The sequence below is a fragment of the Giraffa tippelskirchi genome, chromosome 3 (assembly GCF_054371585.1).
Source record: "Giraffa tippelskirchi isolate mGirTip1 chromosome 3, T2T-mGirTip1v1.2.pri, whole genome shotgun sequence".
NCBI lineage: Eukaryota > Metazoa > Chordata > Mammalia > Artiodactyla > Giraffidae > Giraffa > Giraffa tippelskirchi.
Window position 1 is genome coordinate 73,409,130 of NC_137277.1, and position 24,382 is coordinate 73,433,511.

General features: G+C 33.7%; 1 protein-coding gene across 1 annotated transcript in view; it reads right to left on the reverse strand.

Moving 5' to 3' along the window:
* FSIP2 (fibrous sheath interacting protein 2) overlaps nt 1–24,382 on the reverse strand; it is a 130,664-nt gene that overhangs the window by 73,855 nt on the left and 32,427 nt on the right. The window contains exons 8-13 of the mRNA XM_081581062.1: nt 22,632–22,758; nt 17,619–17,708; nt 9,719–9,831; nt 8,845–8,890; nt 7,542–7,648; nt 3,381–3,441 (exon numbers count right to left, since the gene is read on the reverse strand). Coding sequence (XP_081437188.1) covers nt 3,381–3,441; nt 7,542–7,648; nt 8,845–8,890; nt 9,719–9,831; nt 17,619–17,708; nt 22,632–22,758 — 544 coding nt within the window. The remainder of the gene's footprint in view (nt 1–3,380; nt 3,442–7,541; nt 7,649–8,844; nt 8,891–9,718; nt 9,832–17,618; nt 17,709–22,631; nt 22,759–24,382) is intronic.

The following is a 24,382-nucleotide window of genomic DNA, read 5'->3' on the forward strand; positions in this document are numbered from 1 at the left end:
TCTCTTTGTTTTTGGATGTTCTTTCTCAAGACTTTATCATGTGTAGTAAAAAAACCTCTTGTATACATATATATAAATAATATGTATAATATATATTTTAGAAAACTTATGAATTTCTGCCTAACTAAAACATTTATGACATTTTGATTCTACTTGTTTGACTCACTGTAAATAGGATACTAGATTTCTAACTAAAAAAAAATAGATATGCAACAAGCAACAAAGGCTTACTGTATAGCACGGGAACTATAGTCAATATCTTGTAATAACCTATAATGGAAAATAATTTTAAAATAATATATGTGTATATTATAACTGAATCACAAAAAAGAAGAATTCTACTTTTTGAAATTTAGTAATGTTTACCTTTTTGCCAGTTTTCCTAAATATCTATGGACATCTAATAACAACATATGAAATACAAAATTTAAATATATTTGTGTAGGATATGAGATTAATATAAATAGAAATCTATTATATTTTATTTATTAATGACATCATTCAAGATGCTATTATTCTTATTTTTTTCTGCACTAGATAAAATATTCTCAGAGAAATGTTAATATGTCTCACCATGATTATATACTTTTTTCATTTCTCTTTTATTTCTTCTGATTTTTGCTTTATGTATCTTTGTTGTTAGGTGTCTAATGGTTTATGATATCTATCTTCTTTGTGAATTGTATCTTTTACCATTAAAAATATTCATTTTCATTTAAAAATAAATTAAAAAAACAGATTCAACAGACTTTAAAAATGAAAAAAAAATTAAATTGTAATTAAGAACTACCTAACAAAGTAACTCCTAGCCCAGATAGCTTCACAAATAAATTCTATAAAATGTTTAAGGAAAACAAAAATCATCCCAATATTCTACCTAGCTCTTCCAGAAGAAAATAAAGGATGAAACACTAATGAGAATAACACAACCATGTCAAAAAGGTATGAGAAGTGAAAATTATAAGCCAATCACTGTCATCACTACAGAAGCAAGAAATGAAAAACAAAACTTAAGCAGACTGAATCCAGGTGCAGAGAAAAATAATACATAATGATCATATAATTATTATTTGAAGTAAGAAAAGTTTGGGCTTCCCTGGTAGCTCAGATGGTAGAGAATCTGCTTGCAATGCAGGACACCTGGATTCAATCCCTTGGTTGGGAAGATTCCCTGGAAAAGAGAATGGCAACCCACTCCCTTTGGTATTCTTGCTTGGAGAATTCCATGGATTTGGGAGCCTGGCAAGCTACAATCCATGGGGTCACCAAGAGATGGACACGACCAAGTGACTAACACTTTCACTTTCTTTCAAGAAAAGTTTGGAGCAACATTTTGAAAATCAACATAATTCATTAACTGGATAAAGGAAAAAAAATCATATAACCATCTCAATAGATGTAAAACAAAATCCAGGTGGAAAAAACTCAACATCCATTCATAATGAAAGATCTTACTTAGCAGGTTAAGGCCTTAAGACAACATCCTTAATACGCTAAGATCTAAAAAGAAAAAAAAAAATAGCAGACATTTTTGTTAAGTTTTCACTCTCAGATTGGGAATAAAAAACTGCCTTGTTCAATACACACTAATGCTACTAGACAGTTAAAATGTCAGAAAAAAATAGATAAAGGGTTGAAAAGAAAGAAATACTGACACTTGTAAGAAACAATAATATATGTAGATAGTCTAAAATAATCTGCAAATGAATTATTAGGAATAATAATTGAGGTTACCCAGGTTTCTGACTAATATAGAAAACAATTTTATTTCATTAGACTATTGATAAATACAAAAATACAAATTTAAAAGATACTCTTTAAAATATCATTAAAAAAATCAAGCTCCTAGGAATAAATCCAATAGATATATTTAACACACAAAAGCATAAATATTATTGAGAGAAATTAAAGGAAACTTAAATATATTCTTGGAAAATTTATATGGAAAGGCAAAGGGCCGAGATTCTACTTGCTCTACTGGATATCAAGATATGCTACAAGGCTTCTGGAATTAGGACAGTGGAGTACTGGTTTGATAAGAAGATGGTAGGGAACTGCACTAATATATACAAATATATATATACAGACTATATCGGAAATCAAGATAATGACAGTATTTGGTGAGAAGAGAGAATATTGATTGGGAGTGAGTATAACGAGACTTTTCCTTCCACTAGATTTGCAGCATTCTATTTCTCCTATGTTGTTGGTTTCATGAGTGTTTTCCTTTGTTAATTCAGTAAGCTGTATATTGTTTTGTAATCTTTTCTGATTATGTTTTACTTCAATTTAAAGAATATACAAAAGTAAAATATGAGTGTAATTTATTTCTGAAATAGGAAAATAGTATATGATAGAATCTATCAATATGATCCTTATAAATCAAAGGAGAAAATATCACATGATTATATCAATAGGTACTAGAAAAGATTTTTAAAATTACTTTATTTCATAAAATAAATTCATAATTTCATCTTCAGCCATAATATTCCTAATAAGATAGGAAAAACACTATTAGAAGATAATAAAAGTATATTTACCAAAACCAATGGCAAATATCCTAAATGGTGAAACATCAAAACTATTTCAGGTAAAACCCAAAATTTAACAGGCATATTGTTAACTACCATGCCACTTAATATTTGGAAGTTCCAGTAATTATATTTAGAAAGGATATTAAAATGAGCACAAACACTTGGGAATTTTTAAGAATTTTCTCAATAATTATTTATTAATAAAAAAGAGATATGAGCAAAAATATTAAAATTAACAGGAGATTTTCATAAGGTAGTTCAATAAAAGATGGAAAACTTTATTGTGTTTCTCTAGCATTAGGAACCTATTTATGCATGAATGTATAAAATATTTATAAAAATGATAAAATTACTTAGGAATAAGTAATTCATGCACAGAACCAATCTATATCATGTTTCACATATTTATGTGTCATATATGTACATAATAAAACAATATTCAAGGCAACTTCTCAATAGAAAAGCACTCAGCGTTTAGAGAAAGAACAATTTATATTAAAAAGTATCAATTTTCTCAAAGTTAAAATAGAAAATTCCTTCTCATCCTTCATGTCTTAATTATGACCTGTTCTGTAAAGGCTTCTCTGAGGACCCTACGTAGACCTAGGCACTGTCTTCTTTATATTTCCTCTGATATGTATGCACACCTACTTTCTTTATTGTACTTACCTTATTGGGTTGTGGTTACTGGCATGTCTACCTCCTTACTACACTATAACTGAACTATGGGTTTTCTTTTTTCAGTCTTTAGCACCATACTTGGCATGAAACAGGAGCTCAATAAATGTTAGTTGAAAAAATGAATTAACAGACTGTACAATTTACTCAAAAGCTGTTGATATTTACCTGATTTGCAAAACAGGCTTGTTTTCTTTGATCTTCCATTCCAGTCAACATTTATCTCCTTCTACATAATACAAACAACAAAACAAATATCTTCAAATAATTTTTCCAGGATCTGATCAACTATTATTTATATATTTAAAACACAAAGATTTATGATTTTTGAGAACTTCTCTTAAATGTAATTTTTAAAGAAATGCACGCATTTTGATTGTTATAGTACATCTATTATTTACAGAATTAAACAAGTTTATAGTTATATTATAGGAGGGCCATAAGACTATGCACATGTGGTAATTTGCTAAGACTCATGGGACTCAGAATATAGTTGTACTCACATCTAATATTTATTATATTAATAGTAAATGATACACTATAGTATAAGTAAGGGGGGAAGACAGCAGGAGTCTGGGAAAATACCAGCACAGTTGTTTTCTTTCTCCTGTGAAAGGACATAGATGAACATGCTCTTTTCTCCAGCAATCAAAGTACATGTGTGTAATGTTTTGGCCTCAGAAATCCATTAGAAACTCAGCTCTTAAGGTTTATGCATATTTGAAATTCTAGCCTCCCAAAGGGAAATCAGATGTTCAACAAAAATCACATTTTTGCAGAGTCTAGGTACATGTATGTACGTGTTCAGTTAGGGAATATTCATATTAGAGAATGTTAGAAAAGCCAAGTTCCCAAACACTAGCCACAGGCCAGTCTTGCAAGCAAGCCACTACAAAGTCAGCAGTTTCAAGCCTGTTCTTTTCTGCACAATATAATTTACTGTTAAATTAACTATCTTTGGAGTGCACCGATTAGTAAGGCAGCTAACTCAATGGAATAAATGAACAGGTACTTTTTTTTTTTAACAACACTAAAAGAATAAATGTTTAAGTAGAGCTGGAAGGCAGAGGGCAGATTGTCTGAATATATGCGAGTTTGAGAGCAGTGAATCAGGTGCAATAGACTTTTTCTTTTTGGGGGGCTGCACTGTGTAGCTTGTAGGATCATAAGTTCCAGGCCAGGTATGGAACCCAGACCTCCAAGAGTGAAATGCCAAGTCCTAACCACTGGAGTGCCAGGGAATTTCCACAACAGACTTTAAAAATATTTTTTTTTTAAATTGAGGGATAATTGCTTTACAGAATTTTGCAGTTTTCTGTCATATATCAACAAGAATCAGCCATAGGTACACTCATGTCTCCTCCCTCCCGGACCTCCCACCCATCCCACCCTTTAGCCTGTCGCAGAGCCCCTGTTTGAGTTGCCTGAGTCATACAGCAAATTCCCACTGGCTATCTCTTTTACATGTGGTATTGTAAATTTCTATGTTACTCTCTTCATACATCTCCCCTTCTCCCTCCTCTCCTCCCACCATGTCCATAGGTCTGTTCTCTATGTCTGTTTCTCTACTGCTGCTCTGAAAACAAATTCATCAGTGCCATCTCTTCAGATTCCATATATATGTGTCAGTATATGATATTTACATTTCTCTTTCTGACTCACTTCACTATGTATAATAGGTTCCAGTTTCATCCACCTCATTAAATAGATTCAAATGTATCCCTTTTTATGGCTGAGTAGCATTCCATTGTGTATTTGTACCACAGCTTCTTTATCCATTCATCTGTCTATGGACATCTAGGTTGCTTCCATGTCCTAGCTATTGTAAATAGTGCTGCAATGAACATTGGGGTACATGTGTCTTTTTCAATTTTGATTTCCTCAGGGTATATGTCTAGGAATGGGATTGCTGGGTCATATGGTGGTTTTATTCCTAGCTTTTTAAGGAGTCTCCATACTGTCTTCCATAGTGGCTGTATCAGTTTACATTCGCACCAGCAATGCAAGAGGATTCCCTTTTCCCCACACCCTCTCCAGCATTTATTGTTTATAGACTTCTCAATGATGGCCATTCTGACTGGTGTGAGGTGGTATCTCACTTTAGTTTTGATTTGCATTTCTCTAATAATGAGTGATGTTGAGCATCTTTTCACGTGCTTGTTAGCCATCTGTATGTCTTCTTTGGAGAAATGTCTCTTCAGGTTCCTTTCCCATTTTTTGACTGGGTTGTTTGCTTTCCCGGTATTGAGTTGTATGATATGCTTGCATACTTTGAAATTAATTCTTTATCATTGTTCCCTTTGCTATCATTTTCTCCCATTCCAAGGGTTGTCTTTTCATCTTGCTTGTCGTTTCCTTTGCTTTGCAAAAGCTTTTAAGTTTTATTAGGTCCCACTTGTTTATTTTTGTTTTTATTTCCATTACTCTAGGATGTGGGTCACAGAAGATCTTGCTTTGATTTATGTCATTGAGTGTTCTGCCTATAAGAGTTTAATAGTTTCTGGTCTTACACTTAGGTCTTTAATCCATTTTGAGTAATCTGTATCTTTGTGTATGGCATTAGGAAGTGTTCCAATTTCATTCTTTTGCATGTAGCTGACCAGTTTTCCCAGCATCTGTTATTGAAGAGGCTGTCTTTGCCCCATCATATATTCTTGCCTCCTTTGTCAAAAATAAGGTACCCATAGGTACGTGGGTTTATCTCTGGGTTCTCTATCTTGTTCCAATGGTCAATATTTCTGTTTTTGTGCCAGTACCAGACTGTCTTGATGACTGTAGCATTTAAGTATAGTCTGAAGTCAGGAAGGTTGATTCTTCCAGCTCCATCCTTCTTTCTCAAGACTACTTTGGCTATTACATATGAATCGTGAATTTTTTTTTTTCTAGTTCTGTGAAAAAATGCCATTGGTAATTTGATAGGGATCATATTGAATCTGTAGATTGCATTTGGTAGTATAGTCATTTTCACAATATTGATTTATCTTACCCAGGAACATGGACTATCTCTCCATCTCTTTATGTCATCTTTGACTTCTTTCATCAGTGTCTCATAATTTTCTGTATACAGGTCTTCTGTCTCCTTAGGTAGGTTTATTCCTAGGTATTTTATTATTTTTTGTTGCAATGGTGAATGCTATTGATTCCTTAATTCCTTTCTGATTTTTCATTGCTAGTATATAGGAGTGCAAGTGATTTCTGCCTGTCGACTTTGTATCCCGCAACTTTGTTGAATTCGTTGATTACTAGAGCTAATCAGTGAATTCACCATAGACTTTTTAAATTCCCAGATCTAAGAGTTGAACACAGACCATCAGACATACATTTTCTGACACTGGTAAGCTTTGTACAAGATGTTGGAAACAGGATGTAATACTTTTCATAATAAAATTCTAATGGTATTTCTCATAATAAACTAGATATTTGTGGACATTTAATATTCATTTTCTAGAAATATGGATGGAAAATTTAAGCATACACACATTACTCAAAAGAGGTCAATAATAAAATGTATTTAAAGAAGTTTTTAATTTTTTTGTTGTCGGTTTGGTTTTTAGTAAATGACATAGTCTTTAATATTTGTTGGGCAATATGAGGACTTTAGATGTGAAGAGTTAGTAAAAAATTTCCTTTCCATGCTTAATGTGGTTATTAACACAGTGGAACATTGAAACGTAAACTGCTTGTTCATTATAAAACTGTGCTACAGAAATGCATATTAATCACACACTTATGAATTGTATATAATGGACTCTCTCAAAAATTATGCATTAGAGGACATGGAAAATGATGCTACTTTCTACCGTAATCAAATAGAATTCATTTAGAAAAAATTTAATTCCAGTATACTGAAATTTCTTTCAAATCATGTTAACTTTTTAAGAGTTCAACCAGTTAACACTGTGCTGCTAACGTAATGGAAGATGTGGTTTTTGACTCCTGTGATAGCAAGTTGGCAACCCACAGAGAAAGGTATCTATGTATCTATGTTGTACCTAGAAGTCACACCCTGAACTTTTGCTGGTAACTTTTCAAAAGCAATTAACTGATCATTAGTCTAAAGGGAAGAGATGGTCTATCTCAGAACAATCCCTCAGCACTATCCAAAACCCAATCAAATAAGCCTAATTTGATACTTTCTCTGAAGGTTGCAGGTATGTACCATGAACTATATGTTGCAGCTATTTTGGGGAATTTTATGATATGATTAATTTCAGTGAGTAAAGTTGTTCTATATAGTAGCTTCATGAATGAATTGTTTAAAACCAATGATGATCATAAAATAGTACTTCATTTATTATTTGCATTTGGAGCAAAGGAAATATTACATACCTCAACTTTTGAATGATTCAAATAAGACAGTGAAGATCTGGGAAAATTTCTCGTAGCTGAATTCTGAGGTGAAATCATTGAATTTTGAGTTGAGACACATGGCTCCCCTGGACAAAGAAGAGAAACAATTACATACAAAAAGATAATATTGCTGGATTAAGGATGAATGTTCATGAAAATAACTGATTCAATGTTCTTCCTGCTAACTGAGCACAATCACTGGATTACATCAATCAGGGATTCACCTGAGTTAAGGAAGTATCACTAAGAATAACATGTGCTTTTTTGATGTTCAGTGCCTACAAATTTCCAGTGGCTCACCATTGCCCTCAAAACCAAGTCTGAGATCCTTAATCTCTAATCCTAATTCACATACTACTATGCCAATTTAATTCCTACAGTCACAAACCACTGGTAGATTTAACTGGATATTTGCATTTCATTCAGTCTGCAATGGAAAACCATTCACAACTTGAATAGGGGAATAACCAAAACTGTGTTTTAGGAAAACTGCTTTTATACCAAAACATACAGTAGATTAAAAAGAGGAGGAAGAGGCTGGGGAAAGATTACTGAAATATTCAAGGATGGACAAAACAAAGTCAGCAGTTGTGGGAATGGAAAAGGCGAGAGGGGAAGTGGAATTAAGGAGGTAGGTTAGACAGAAACTGGTAATGTTGGGATACGAAATTTAAGAAAGAGGAAGAGTCAAAGATTAGTCAAGTTTTGTGCCTGGGTAAAAACAGGAGGATGAAGAATTTGATTTTTGTGTTGAATCTGAGGTGGTCATAGAACCCTACATGGAGGGTTCTAGCATGTTCTGTGTGTGTATACTGTAGGATATACATGGAAGTGCTTTGAGTGACTTCAGAAATCTAACAACATGCATAAAAACAGCTTTTGTATATTACACTCAAGAGGAGATACAAATTAGGATATATTGCCTATGAGGAATATATGGCAGTGGAATATGAGGGCCTTCCTGGGAAGTGCTCTGTATTGTAACTTACTGAACCATACTATGCCAGTACCTTACTCTACTTATCACTGGAACAGTTACAGCAGGTATTCTAATTTGTCCACACCTCACAATTTTCAAAAACCATCCTCATCAAGCAATAATTCAAATATATAGGCTAACTAAAAAATCAAAATTCAAAAATAGTTTCATATCATGCTTTATTTTCCAAAAAACCATGATTTTTATAATCAAGTAAAACAACTTGAGAAACTATATGGTGAAACCACAATTAGGTACTTAACAAATAACAGAACAATTATGAAATGTTTTTTATTTTCTTACCTCTATCATCAAAAACACTTGGTTTTTTACTTGTCTCTCTGTCTTTCTAAATGGCACAACATTAAAGATAAGAACATTCATTAGTAACTTTACTTCTTAAAGAGATTTGCCTTCCATCAATCAACCACATTAATACAGGATTTTCTTGTCTTTAATCTTTTAACTCTCTCATGAAAACTGTCTCAGGGGCAATACTTAATACCAGCCTCCTAGGGTACCTTCTACAGGTAGGTGCTAGTTCTATAGGTATTTCACTAGTTCAAAATTGAGTTTAGTATGTAGCCATGTATAAATCTGCTCCTCTTCCAGTATTCCATACTTTGTTTAAATTCATGGTAATCTATTTAATGGCTGATTCTAAAAACTTAAGTCATTTGCTTCGCTTCAGGGGAATACAATCCAAACTATTCTAACCCAATTAATGCTTTAAAAACACATTGCTTAGAATCAAAATAAAATTTATCATTCCATATTCTTTACTTACTGTAAAACATTTTTTTGTGTCTGTCTGCTTCCCTAAACAATAAGTCCTCAAGAGGAAAGATTATGTATCCTATGTGACCAGTTTATTCATTTTCCCTTCCTTCTGGAAAAAGCCATAGGGCGTTGGCCAACAGACGTTCAGTAGATATTAGATATTATTATCATTGCAGTTGCTAAATGATTGTTTGGATCAGCTTCTGCTCAATTACATAGTGAGTTTAGCACAAAGGTAAATCAACACATATAGGGAAAAGGATCAGTTCTCAGGAATAGACCCTAATATCCCTCACAGGTAAGTTAACATGCTAGAGAAGGAGATAGTTCATAGAAGCAACAGTTAACTAGATAAATTAATAATCAGCATACAAAAGTTTGAGACATAATTTTATACCTTTTGTTCAGCATCATCTTGTGCATCTGGCTGATAAACAACAGCAGGTACAGATTTTTTGGCAACATTCTTTGAACTACTTAGAGATCTCTGAAGAGTGTTTACGCAGGGTCCTAAAGGTAAATGAAAGAGAAACAGCATATTTTTAAAAAGAACTCACTGAAGTATAATTGAAGTAACATAAACTGTACTTATTTTAACTGTATGGTTTCCTGAATTTAAAAATATGCTCATAACTGTGAAGCCATCACTACAACCAAAATAAAATTTATAATACCCCCCGAAAGTTCTCTCATTCACCTTTGTAATCCATCTATCTCTTTCTTCCCATTCTCTGACAACACTGCTCTGTACTTCTAACACAAGATTTATTTGCATTTTTTAGAATTTTATAGGAATGGGATCATATAGTATGTATTCTTTTTTTGCCTGGCTTCTTTCACTCAGCATAATATTGAATGTTTTAAAAATTCATTCCTTTTATTTCTAAAAATTATTCCATTGCAATGGATTTGTCACAATTATTTTTATCTACTCCCCTGCTGTTTGAGATTTACAGTTTTGGCAACTTACAAATATTTATGAATTTACCTTCACAAGCTTTTGTGAGTACATGTTTTCATTTTTATTGAGTAAATACATAGTAGTAGATGGCTAGGTCATATGGTAGGTATATGTCTAATTTTTAAGAAATGTCAAACTGTTTTCCAAAGTGGTTGTACCATATCATACTATCCAGCAGTGTATCAAAGTTTTAATTCTTCCACAACCTTGTCACACTTAATAGTCAGAAGCAAATAAATAAGATCCAAGTGAAAAGGAAATAGAAAAACAAGAGAAAATAAAGTAAACAGTTTAAATAAAACTGATAAATCAGGCTGATCAGGAAAAAGAGAAGACACAGAGATAATGGCATAACAGAGTCTACAGATAATACGAAAAATAATAAATTATGAAAAGGTATAAGCTATAAAATGAGATATATTTTCCATCAAAAACAAAAAATGACCAAATCTCATTCATGAACAAATAGAAAATATGAAGAATATCATATCTATTTAATAAATGGAATGTGTACTTTAAAACATTTCCACAAAGAAGACTCTAGGCTCAAATGACTTTCCTTCTGAATTATACGACATACCAAAGGAAGAATTTACACTAATTCTACACAAATTCATCCAGAAAAATGAAGAGGAGTGAACTCATCTCCTAACTCATACTTTGAGACAAGAATCACTCAGATATAAAAATCATATAAAAATTACATTGCAAGAAAAACTCAGTCAATATCCTCCCATGCCAAAAGATGTAAAAATTATAAGTAAACTGAATCTAACAATATATCGGAGAAAACAATGGCACCCCACTCCAGTACTCTTGCCTGGAAAGTCCCATGGATGGAGGAGCCTGGTAGGCTACAATCCATGGGGTCACTGGGAGTCGGACACGACTGAGCGACTTCACTTTCACTTTTCCCTTTCATGAACTGGAGAAGGAAATGGCAACCCACTCCAGTATTCTTGCCTGGAGAATCCCAGGGACAGGGGAGCCTGGTGGGCTGCCTTCTATGGGGTCGCACAGAGTCAGACACGACTGAAGCGACTTAGCAGCAGCAGCAGTAGCAACAATATATACTAAAAAATAATATATAATGAATAAGTGATGCTTATCCCAAGAACATAGGGTGGTTTATTATTCAAAAATAAGTCAAAGTAACTTACCACAGTAGGAGCAAAAAGGAGGAAATTTAGATGATTATCTCCAAGATGCAAGGAAAAACATGGGAAAACTCAACACCCATTCATGATGAAACCTTAGTGAATGGGAGTATGAGAGGATATGTCTTTCCTTTGATAAAAGTTATCTTCAAATCTCTAGAGCTAATATTTTAGTTTCTATTGATCACTTAGCCTTAAATTTTAGAACAAGATCAGGATGTACACAATCACCTTTTTGTTCAACACTGTTCTGGAAGTCCTGGCCAGCAAGAAAAAGAAATGAAAGGTGAACCCACAAAAATTCCAAATGACTGTTGTAGAAACTGGAGGGCTGAAAAGATACATGCATGCCAATGTTCACAGCACTGCTATTTACAATAATCAAGATATGGAAATAGTCCAAGTGCCCATCAACAAATGATTGGCTTAAGATACACACACATACACACAAAATGGAATATTAATATTATGTGGTCATAAAAAGAATGAAACATTGCCATTTGCAGTAACATGGATGGACCTAGAAAATATTATGCTTAGTGAAGTAAGTCATATAGAGACAAATACTTATGATATCACTTATATGTGGACTCTAAAAGGTAATACAAGTGAATCTCTACAAAATGGAACCAGACTTACAGACTTAGAAAACAAACATGATTACCATAGGGGAGATGGAGTAAGGGAGAGACAAATTAGTGTAGGGTTAATGGATACAAACTATATTCATAAAACAGATAAAACAACAAGCATTTGCTGTATAGCACAAGGAATTATATTCAATAGCTTGTAATAACCTATAATGCAATATAATTTGCAAAAAACCCTGAATCATTTTTACACCTGAAACAAACATAGTATTGTAAATAAACTATACTTCAATTAAAAATTAAAACTTCTATGGAAATGCAATGGCCCTAGCACAATCAAGTTAACCTAGAAAAACAATAAATGTTGGAGAACTCCAACTGCCAAATTTCAAGACTCATTATAAGGCTACAGTAATTAATAGAATACTGTTTTCACATAAGGGCAAACAGACCAATGAAACAAAAGAGTATGTCCAGAAATAGGTCCAACTATATATATCACTTCATCTTTTCAAAGATGCCAATGAAACTCACTGGTTGAAAACAACTGAATGTGTACAGGAGAAGCTTCTCAGTTAACAAGAAAGCTAACAAGAATCAATAGGGTTGTATCAAAAAGGACTCAGGAATTATCTTGAAAGGGCTCTCACCTGCTAGAGCTGTCACAATTTCAGCATAAACAAGCACAGTAAGAGCAATATGGGCAGTTTCCCTGGTAGGTCAGTGGGTAAAGAATCCACCTGTAATGAAGGAAACTGCCAGTAATGCAAGAGAAACAGATTTGATCTCTGGGTTGGCAAGATCCCCTGGAGGAGGGCATAGCAACCCACTCCAGTATTCTTGCCTGGACAATCCCATGGACAGAGGATCTTGGTGGGCTACAGTCCATAGCGTTACAAAGAGTTGGACATGACTGAAGCGACATAGCACACATGCCTGGAAGATGCTACTGAAATAATTCATTATTTTGAAAACTAACAAATGTTAAAATATTAAGCATCAGTCTGCTTTTCTTAAATACCTGTATCACAATGTAACCAATCAGAAGTTGAGGGTAAATTTCTTTTTATTAGGCTATTCTAATTTATAAAGAAGAGATGATAGAATTAAAATAACCCAATTTTGAAACCTATAATTAATTCATGGATCAGGCCTTGAGCACAAATGGCTGTTAATATCACAAAGAGAAAAACAATGCAATATTATGGTGCTTCCTGATAGAAAGATACACTACCATCTATGAATCAACCTTGCTAAAGAACCTGCCTGAAAGTAAATAAACTAATACTTTACTAGAAATACAGAAGAAATAACATACACCATATAGATGCAATCAGCAAAAGTTCAGTCACTGAGGAGCTCAACAAGGCAAGCAATTCAGTTTCTGAAACAAATCATCTGTAGTTTGAAAAATTACAAGGAAGGGAAGGAGGGAAGAAGAGGGATATATGGAAGGAGAATCCATAGATTAAAAGAGACTCAGAAGATATACAAACTATTGCAAAATTTGTCAATGTATATTCAAACTAACTTCCAAATATTATTGTGATATTTATGAGATTACTGGAAAGCTGAATAGTGATTTAATGTCTGATCACATTAAGGACTTTCTTTAAGGGCTTTCCTGCTGGCTCAGATGGTAAAGCATCTGCCTGCAATGCGGGAGACCTGGGTTTGATCCCTGGGTTGGGAATATCCCCCGGAGAAGGAAATGGCAACCCACTCCAGTACTCTTGCCTGGAAAATCCCATGGATGGAGGAGCCTGGTAGGCTACAATTCATGGGGTTGCAAAGAGTTGAACACAACTGAGTGGCTTCACTTTCTTTCACTTTACATTAATGACTTATTCATTTGTGTAATGCAATCATGGTATTGTGGTTATGCATTAAAAATAATCCTTATCTTTTAGGTACATAATAATATACTGATGGATGAAATAATGTGTGTGATGTGCTTTAAAACAATAGGCCACCAGGGAGAAGTTGAGCGCACAGACAAAACAAAATAGTCCATGAATTGTTGAAATTGAAAGAGAGGCACATAAGTATTCTGTTGGTTTTTGCTTATGTTTGAAATGTTTAATAAGAAAGGCTAAAAAATGGCATTAACAAAATGATGAAAATATTTCCCACAAAAAGGCAAAAGATTAATAATTTTTCAAATCAAAGAGAATTCATACAAATGAGCCTGAAAAAGTAACAAAATATACAAACTATAATAAAAATGTGAAATTTTATTGTACTGAATTAAGAATTTCTTCACATCAAAAATATTTGAAAAAGAATAGATATATGTATATGTTACTTTTCTGTACACCTGAAACTAACACAAATTTGTTAATCAACTGTACTCCAATAGAAAAAAAAAGTTAAGATAAAAAGAATAAAAATAACCAGAAACATCAGGAGTTAAAAGGCAACCAAAATGTAAATTATTTGACTAAATATAATAGACTGTCTACCTCTATTTAGTTATTTAAATAATGATTACTTTGTCTGAGTGGGTGTTTGGTGTATGTATATGTAATATATAAGGTACCTAATAACAAAGGGGAGAGGAATAAGGAAGCATATATAGTGGTAAGATTTCCACATTTTACACTTTACATTTTACATAAAGAGGTAGAATGTCTAGTCAGAGGTGATTGTGACAAGCTAAGTAAGTATACTATTACCTTGAACAACCACTAAAATATCTGTACAAAGAGATATAGTAAAAACAATAGCCACGGACAACTGGGAATCAAATTTTTAAAATACCATGTATAATAGTACCAAAAATGAAGCACTTATTTATAAATATAACAGAACATATACAAGATTTCTAAGCTGAAAACTAAAAAACACTTCTGAAAGAAATCAAGGGTGACCTAAACAAATAGGGAGAAATACCATGTTTACGGACTGGAAGACCCTGTAAAGATTTATTTCTCTTTCATTCAAAAATTCTGGCATATTTATTGATGTAAAGCTGAGTATAAAACTTATACTCAGGCAAATGAATTAAAATGTCCATAAAAACTGGGAAATTATACTACTTCATTTTAAGACAATAACCAGCTACAATAATCAAAGATAGTGCAATATGGGCAAAAGAACTGAATAATTAGAAATGGAAAATTGAAAGGCAAGTCACAGATTAAAATATTTTCAAATCACATACCTGAAAAAGACTTATATTCAGAATACATTAGTAATTTTAAAAATTCAATAGTAAGAAAACTGTCCAAATAAAAATGAGGAAAAGGCTTCAACAGCTACTTCACCAGGAAGAATTTACAAAAGGCAAAAAGCATATGAAAAAATACTCATCATCATTAGACATCAGGGAAATACAAATGAAAGCCACAATGATATACCATTACATCTATTTAAATAGCTAAAATAAAAATTACTGATAATATCAATGGTTGCAAGGATGCATAGCAAATAGATCTCTCATGCATTACTAACGGAGGATACAGAATGTTATAGCTACTCTGAGAAATAGGCAATTCTTTATAAATTTCAACATACACAATAATAATACCTTGTTCACACAAAAAGCTTAATGTATACTTAATGTATACTTCTGATCTTTCTATTCATAATTACCGAAACTTGAAACAATCAAATTTTCTTCAACTGATATACGCATAAATAAATCCATTGCATACACACAATGGAAATAAAAAGGAGTAAACTACTGACAAATGAAATAATTTGAATGAATTTCAAAGGCACTATGTTGAATGAAAGGAGCAATTATCAAAATGTCCATTTATAAGACATTTTCCAAAGGAAAAAGAACTGTAATGATGGACCACATATCAGTGGTTGCCTGGGCTTATCAGTGGGAGGAAGGAATGCATGACTGCCAAAGGACATTTTTGGAATGTTGGAAATGTTATGATTGTGATAGAAGTCACACAATTTCATATGTGTTAAAACTCATGCAATTACATAAAACCATTCCATTTTGCTTTAAAGTAATTTAAAAACCAAAATAAATTACCTCCAGATCTTTTTTTGAGAATGTGAAAATATAGAGACAAGAAGCAGGAACTGTAGAGAATTCTGACCTCTGAACTCTGCTTGGATTGTTCCCAATTACAAAATGTTGAGAAAACTGCCCATAATAGTGGAAAGGCTATTACACTGTATGGAGTTCATAATCAGTTCAACGATGAGAGGCAAAGTAAGGAGGTTTGATTATGGTGAATGAGAGAGAGGAACACTTTTAATATATAATTGTGATATCACTACTCTATATTTCTAAAGTTCATAAAAAAGAATGATTCACATGCCAATCTCTAGGAGTGGAAAATAGAAATAGTACCTCCCCACTGCCCCCAGATAAAGCATTAATACAGTTTTAGAATTCATCTTTGTCTTTCAGTTATACTTAATTAAATTTATAGTTTTGATACCTGGAGAACTGTCACAGATAGACCGGTACCTTGGTGAGGCTGAAAATAGTACTTTCCATTTACCATTCTTTCCTCCAATATCACTGAGATATTTTGATATCAATGAGAAGGAAATGGCAACCCACTCCAGCATTCTTGCCTGCATAATTCCATGAACAGAGGAGCCTGGTGGGCTATAGTCCATGGGGTCACAGAGAGTCAGACATGACTAAATGACTAAATTTCTTTTCTTTCTAAGATGAATCTAACCTGCATTACACACTAGAGTTTTAGAAAACCATTCTGCATAGGATAACTGCTTCAGAAACTGAGAATTTAGTTTTATTGTCTCTAGTTAGTGGATACGTGGCTTGTATTGTCATAATTGTATATGTTGTAAGTAATTCTTTGGTGTTTTATTAAAAAAAAAACTTTGGATTTTAAAAATGGGACCCACAAAGTTTAGAGCTGAATTAAGTAAACTACAGTAGTCCTGAGTGGAAGACAGCCTTAGCTCAATCCTGTTTCACCCTAGAGACTTTATGAGAGTAATGAAATTACACCTTTGGGTAAGAAAGATTTTAAACATTTTATTTAGAATTTAACTGATAAATGCAAATGGATTTAATTTTTATACTTAATTTTTCCTTGGAAATTTAATATGGGAGAAGAATTCATATTGCTGAATTGAAAATAGTCATACTTTTGATAGTGTATTATTTGGAGGATATTGATGCTGTTATTTGGGTTCCTGGTCTAATCCAATGAGCTCTAACAGACAACATGAAGTAACACAGAATGATATAAATAATAAAGTGATGTTTCATTGGAGTCCATGGTGGGCTGAATGAATGTACTTAATTTCTGATCCACTTCAGAATTTTCAAAAATCATTTTGAGCAATATAAAAATTATCTTGCAATTTTTTCTTTCACGTTCTGTTCATTCAGCAGCAATAAACCATTTAATTTCTCTAAAATGATGATATAAGGCCAGAATACTAAATTAGTAATTAAAGATAAAATTCTGGAAGAAATAGAGTTGTATCATTGTTTGTAAGCATCACCCTAAATCTGTCATTTGACAAAAAGGAATAGAGGAATTATCTGTATTTAAGCACCTCCCCCCCCAAAAAAAGCCATCCAAATTTAGTCTTCCCTAAAAATACTACTTAATATTTCTTATTATAATATTAAATTACCATATGCTCCTCTGTTTGGTTTCTGGTCAGCAACAGTATAAACCACCTTTATGTCATCATTATTCTTCTTTTTCTTCTTTGGAGAAAAAGCTTTAAAATGCAACAAAACATTTATTTTTAATAATGGTGTTGACAGAATTACCCAAGATAGATTCTCTTATCATACCATATAGGAAGTGAGCCTACATGCTAATTATATTCAGCATTTGGGAGATGTATTGGAAAACAAGAAGAAATGTGAAATGAGATTACTCTTCAAATATTATCCCTTTAGGTTAAAAGATATACTTGAAGGGATAGAATTTTCTTCTGACAGAAAAGAAGAAATATAAATATATCTGGGTTATTAACTGTAACTTACTATTTCCTTTTTATAGAGATGAGATGCCAATAGAGCTACTGGCTGGAGACCCACTAGCCCACAGTGACAACTGCAACTCTTGAATGTGCCTCACAAATTAGCATAAGTAACCATATACATATTCCTTCTCTGTAAAAACGGAAATTATAATTCCTGCTTCTAACCAATTAGGAGGACAAAGGAACTTCATAGCATGTGTGCTCAATATTTTTTCAGTAAAATTGTCACATATGAGAGTGATCTTTCCTCTAACTAGATCAGGTTCACCCAATATTCCTTTCCTCTCTTATTCTCTCTGTCCCTCTGGAAGCTATTTGGAAGATGACAACATTACTATAGAGGTATAACTCAATTTGTCACCTAGATAAAATAATTTATATACCACTTCCTCAAAAGAGGAGATTTGAGGTAACAATTTGTTTAAAATGTCTTCTTGACCACATTCACAGACACATACACACAGTACTTAGTACTCAGTGAAACACAAATGTGGGAGTTACAATATTATGGGTAATTAAGATAGTGTGAAATATGGAATACATGGATTAAGAATAACACAAAGTATTAGAGGGTTCAAAGCAGAGGTATCTTCCAAATACAGACATCAAGAAAGATTTTTTTTATTGTGTCATTTATGGTGAAGATTTAAAGAATTGTAGGACTTGAATAGATGAACAGTAAACATGGCATTCCAGGCTAGAAACTTGGATAAAGAGAAGCACAGAAGTATAAATGGTAACTTGTGTTTTAGGAAAGGTCAGTAGTCTCATTTGATTAGACAATTAACTGAATGCTTGCTATGGGCTAGAACTTTTGGGCTCTTTATGGGATTTAGGAGTATTATCTTCTCAGATGATAAAGCTGATTCAAAGATGTTAAATAATTTGTATAACCTATTTACAAGGCTAGAAAATGATAAAGAAGGACTTGAACTTCAGCAGTTTGGCTCCAGTTTTGGTGCATATCACCCCTAGATCATATCCACCTGCTTCAAGGAGGTAATGTGAAGTAAAGTTAGGTTTAAGTTTAACCCTCGATGGTGATGAATGGTTGCTTAAGAAGTCTGAGCTTCATTTAAGGGTTAACGGGAATCTTTAAGTTTGGGGGCCAGGAGAAGAAACTATCAGAGCAGACCTTTACATATAATTATGTAATAGCATAAAAAATGGATTTGAGGCAGGTAAAAATAAGAGCCAATGGAGACTAGTTAGTAATCTACTGGAGTGACAAAGGGAAGCTCTCACCAAGAAACAGCACTGTTGGGACAGAGACAGGATTGATGGGATGCTGTGATAACTCATGTAAGATTATGTTTTTCCCTGATACATATACTCACAGATAATTAAAAAACTACATATTTTTATTCTGATCAATAAATTTTAATATCACTAATTTAATAAATATTACTATAGTCTTATAATGTTAGAAATAAGAAGAAGCTGGTAGATATTGGGCATAACATAGTAATGACCTGAAGTCCTTCCTTTAACTTCTCTTCATTTCTTCCTTTTTTCCTTTTTCTTCCCTTCCCTCTTTTTCCTCTTTTTCTACTTCCTCCTTTCCTTCATCTGTTTTTTTTTTTCTTCTGTACTATCTATTCTTTATGGCTGACAAAATAGTAGAACATTATGTTGATAGGTAATAGCAATTATTTACAAATTTTTAGCTTCAGTAGCACAAAATATTACAGGTTCCTATGCAATATTGCTGGTTACAGCATCGGACTTTACTTTCATCACCAGTCAAATCCACAAGTGGTTGCTGTTTTTGCTTTGGCTTCATCTCTTCATTCGTTCTGGAGGTATTTCTTCACCAATCTCCAGTAGCATATTGGGCACCTACCAACCTGGGGAGTTCATCATTAGTGTTCTATCTTTTTGCCTTTTCATAGAGTTCATGGGATTCTCAAGGCAAGAATACTGAAGTAGTTTGCAATTCCCTTCTCCAGTGGGCCACGTTTTGTCAGAACTCTCCAACATGACCCATCCATCCTAGGTGACCCTACACAGCATACTCATAATTTCACTGAGGCAGACAAAGATGTGATGCATGTGATCAGTTTGGTTTGTTTCCTGTAATTGTGGTCTTCATTCTGTCTGCCCTCTGATGGATAAGGATAAGAGGCTTATGGAAGCTTCCTGATGGGAGAGACTGACTGAGGAGGAGACTAGGTCTTGTTCTGATGGGCGGGGCCCATCAGATTGATTATATTCTTTACAGGCAAAGATGGAGAATCTCTATACAGTCAGCAAAAACAAGACCAGGAGCTGGCTCAGATCACGAACTCCCTACTGCCAAATTAAGATATAAATTGAAGACAGTAGGGGAAAATACCAGATTATTCAGGTATGACCAAAATCAAATCCCTTACAATTATACAGTGGAAGTGACAAATAGATTCAAGGGATTAGATCTGGTAGACAGAGTGCTGGAACAACTATGGACAGAGGTTCATAAGATTGTATAGGAGGCAGTGATCGAGACCATCCCAAAGAAAAAGAAATGCCAAAAGGAAAATGGTTGTCTGAGGAGGCCTTACAAACAGCTGAGAAAAAAAGAGAAGTTAAAGGCAAAGGAGAAAAGGAAAGATATACCTATTTGAATGCAGAGTTTCAAAGAATAGCAAGGAGAGATAAGAAAGCCTTCCTCAGCATTCAATGCAAAGAAATAGAGGAAAACAATAGAATGGGAAAGACTAGAAATCTCTACAAGAAAATTATAGATACCAAAGGAACATTTCATGCAAAGATTGGCACAATAAAGGACAGAAATGGCATGTACTTAACAGAAGCAGAAGATATTAAGAAGAGGTCGCAACAATACACAGAAGAACTATACAAAATGTTCTTCATGACCCAGATAACCATGATGGTGTGATCAGTCACCTAGAGCCAGACATTCTGGAATGTGAAGTCAAGTGGCTGTTAGGAAACATTAGTATGAACAAAACTAGTGGAGGTGATGGAATTCCAATTGAGTTATTTCAAATCCTAAAAGATGATGCTGTGAAAGTGCTGCACTCAATATGTCAGCAAATTTGGAAAACTCAGCAGTGGCCACAGGCCTGGAAAAGGTCAGTTTTCATTCCAATCCCAAAGAATCTTCAAACTACGGCACAACTGCACTCATCTCACATGCTAGTAAAGTAATGTTCAAAATTCTCCAAGCCAGGTTTCAAGATTATGTGAACTGTGAACTTCCAGATGTTCAACCTGGATTTAGAAAAGGCAGAGGAAACAGAGACTAAATGCCTACATCCACTGGATTCTCGGAAAAGCAAGAAAGTTCCAGAAAAACACCTACTTCTGCTTTATTGACTATGCCAAAGCCTTTGACTGTGTGGATCACAACAAATGGTGGAAAATTCTTAAAAAAATGAAAATAACAGACCACCTGACCTGCCTCCTAATAAATCTGTATACCTGTCAATAAGCAACAGTTAGAACTGGACATGGAACAAAAGAATGGTCCAAATCTGGTAAGGAGTATGTCAAGGCTACATATTGTCACCCTGCTTATTTAACTTATATGCAGAATACATCATGCAAAAAGCTGGGCTGGATAAACCACAAGCTGGAATCAAGATTGCTGGTAGGAATATCAATAACCTCAGATATGCAGATGACACCATCCTTATGGCAGAAAGTGAAGAAAAACTAAAGAGCCTCTTGATGAAAGTGAAAGAGGAGAGTGAAAAAGTTGGCTTAAAACTCAACATTCTGAAAACTAAGATCATGGCATCACTTCATGGCAAATAGATGGGGAAACAATGGAAACAGTGAGAGACTATTTTGGGGGGGCTCCAAAATCACTGCAGATGGTGGCTACAGCCACGAAGTTAAAAAGACGCTTGCTCCTTGGAAGGAAAGCTATGACCAATCTAGACAGCATATTAAAAAGCAGAGACATTACTTTGTCAACAAAGGTCCATCTAGTCAAAGCAATGGTTTTTCCAGTTGTCATGTATGGATGTGAGAGTTGGACTATAAAGAAAGCTGAGCACTGAAGAATTGATGCTTCTGAACTGTGGTGTTGGAGAAGATTTGTGAGAGTCCCTTGGACTGCAAGGAGATCCAACCAGTGTATCCTAAAGGAAGTCAGTCCTGAATATTCATTGGAAGGACGGATGCTGAAAACTCCAATACTTTGGCCACCTGATGCAAAGAACTGACTCCTTGGAAAAGACCCTGATCCTGGTAAAGACTGAAGGTGGGAGGAGAAGGGGATGACAGAGGATGAGATGTTTGAATGGTGTCACTGACTCAATGGACATGAGTTTGAGTAAGCTCTGGGAGTTGGTGATGGACAGGGAAGCCTAGTGTGCTGCAGTCCATGGGTTCGCAAAGAATTGGACATGGCTGAGTGACTAAACTGAACTGTGCGCAAAACATATTTTAAGTATAGGAAGTTGGCTAGAACTGCAATATAGGCATGACTCTCTGCTGAATCACTTGACAAGGCTATTTTAGTTTGTTTTAATTTTTATATATATGTCTACATTTCAACTTGAACTGTGATAGGGAAATTCCTAGAATCCTGCCCTGGTACAAAGCAGACAGCAAGCATGAGCAATTGTTTTGCACAAGAACTTTTTACATAAATATATAGTCAAACACTTTCTACATAGCTACATTAGATCTTAATATGCTCACATTCATAATATAGTCCATCTTGTTCTCCATAATCATTTGTATTTTTCCTCATATCTTCTTTTTTAATGCCACTTTCTTGCATTTTTTGTAAATGATAAGCCATTTTTTTCTCTAGAAGAGCTTGTTTCTAAAATATTAAACAAGTATATTGGTTAACATCAACTTGCTGTTTAAAGATACAAATAAATATTTAAAATGTGACAGTATGTTGGAAATGAGCAGTCATTCCTGTCCTATGACTTGTAAGGTTATTCTGAACATAAATTTGGGAGGGTGGTAATGGGTAAATTTTCATATATTGTCAAACAGGTAAAATATATTTAACCCTTAGATGCAGTTTTTCTCATTGCACACCTTCAGGGTATCCAGTTTCAGATCAGATATCATCTCAATGTATTGCTCTCCTGCGATTTTAGGCAATTTTAAATCATCTTCAGTTGGAGAATTCCTTTACCAAAAGTCACTCAGGTCAAACACATATAAACAGAATATCATACATGAAATCTGGCTTCTTTTTGTATATCTCTGGACTAATATTGACACTGGATATGCCAGAAAAGAGACAGCTGCACAAAGAAAGAGCCCCAGTAATCCTCAGAGAATTCCCTAGAGGAGTAGTTAGCAAGAGAATGGATTAGTACATATATGACTTTTATGTGAGAAACTACCCAAGACCAAAGACAGGCCCATCCCAAAGGAATCAAGAAAAAAAAAATTGGCATCAATCTATGATGCTTATTCTCATGAGGCTACCGAAAAAAAAAAAAAAAATCATTAAGTCATAGGGCATTGAGTACTAAAACGGGTCTTGCCTGCACAGTGATGAATAACTCGTCCCAGATTCAATATGGTTCTATTCCCATCTAACAAATATTAAAAAGCAAGACTTATAAAAATCAAACCATTTCCAAATAAACCTATCTACATCCAAGAAAAAAGAGCTAAGGAGTATTATACAAAGATGAAAATAGTCAGCACACACAATAAAAAGTTCACAATATTTGGCATCCAATCAAGGAATACCAAGCATATAAAGAAGCACAGAAATATGAACCATAAAGACAGTAATCAATCAAAAATAACCCAGAAATGATACAGATGTTAAACTTAAAGATACATTAAAATAAATAAGCTAAAAATAGAGTTACCATATGATCCTGCAATCCTATTCTTATGCATATATATAGGGAAAACTAATTAACAAAGATACACTCACTTCAACATTCACTGCAGCACTATTTACAATAGCCAAGACAAGGAAGTAATGTAAATGTCCATTGACAGGTGAATGGATAAAGAAGAAACAATATGTGTGTACACACACAAAATGGAATATTACTCAGCCATAAAAAGAATGACAATGCCACTTGCAGTAACATGGATGGACCTAGAGATTATCATACTAAGTGAAATAAGTCAGAGACAAATATATATCACTTATATGTGAGATCTAAAAAACAATACGTATAAACTTATTTACAAAGCAGAAATAAACTCACAGGCACAGAAAAAAAATTAAAGACTGCCAAAGGGGGTAGCAGGCAATGGGTAGAGAGACAAATTAAGAGTTTGATATTAATATATACACACTATTATATATAAAATAGGTAAACAAGGACCTACTGCATAGCACAGGGAACTATATTCAGTATTTTCTTATTATCTATAGTGGAGAAGAATTTGGAAAAGACTTTATATATACACATGAATATATATATATATCAGTTCAGTTCAGTTCAGTTGCTCAGTCG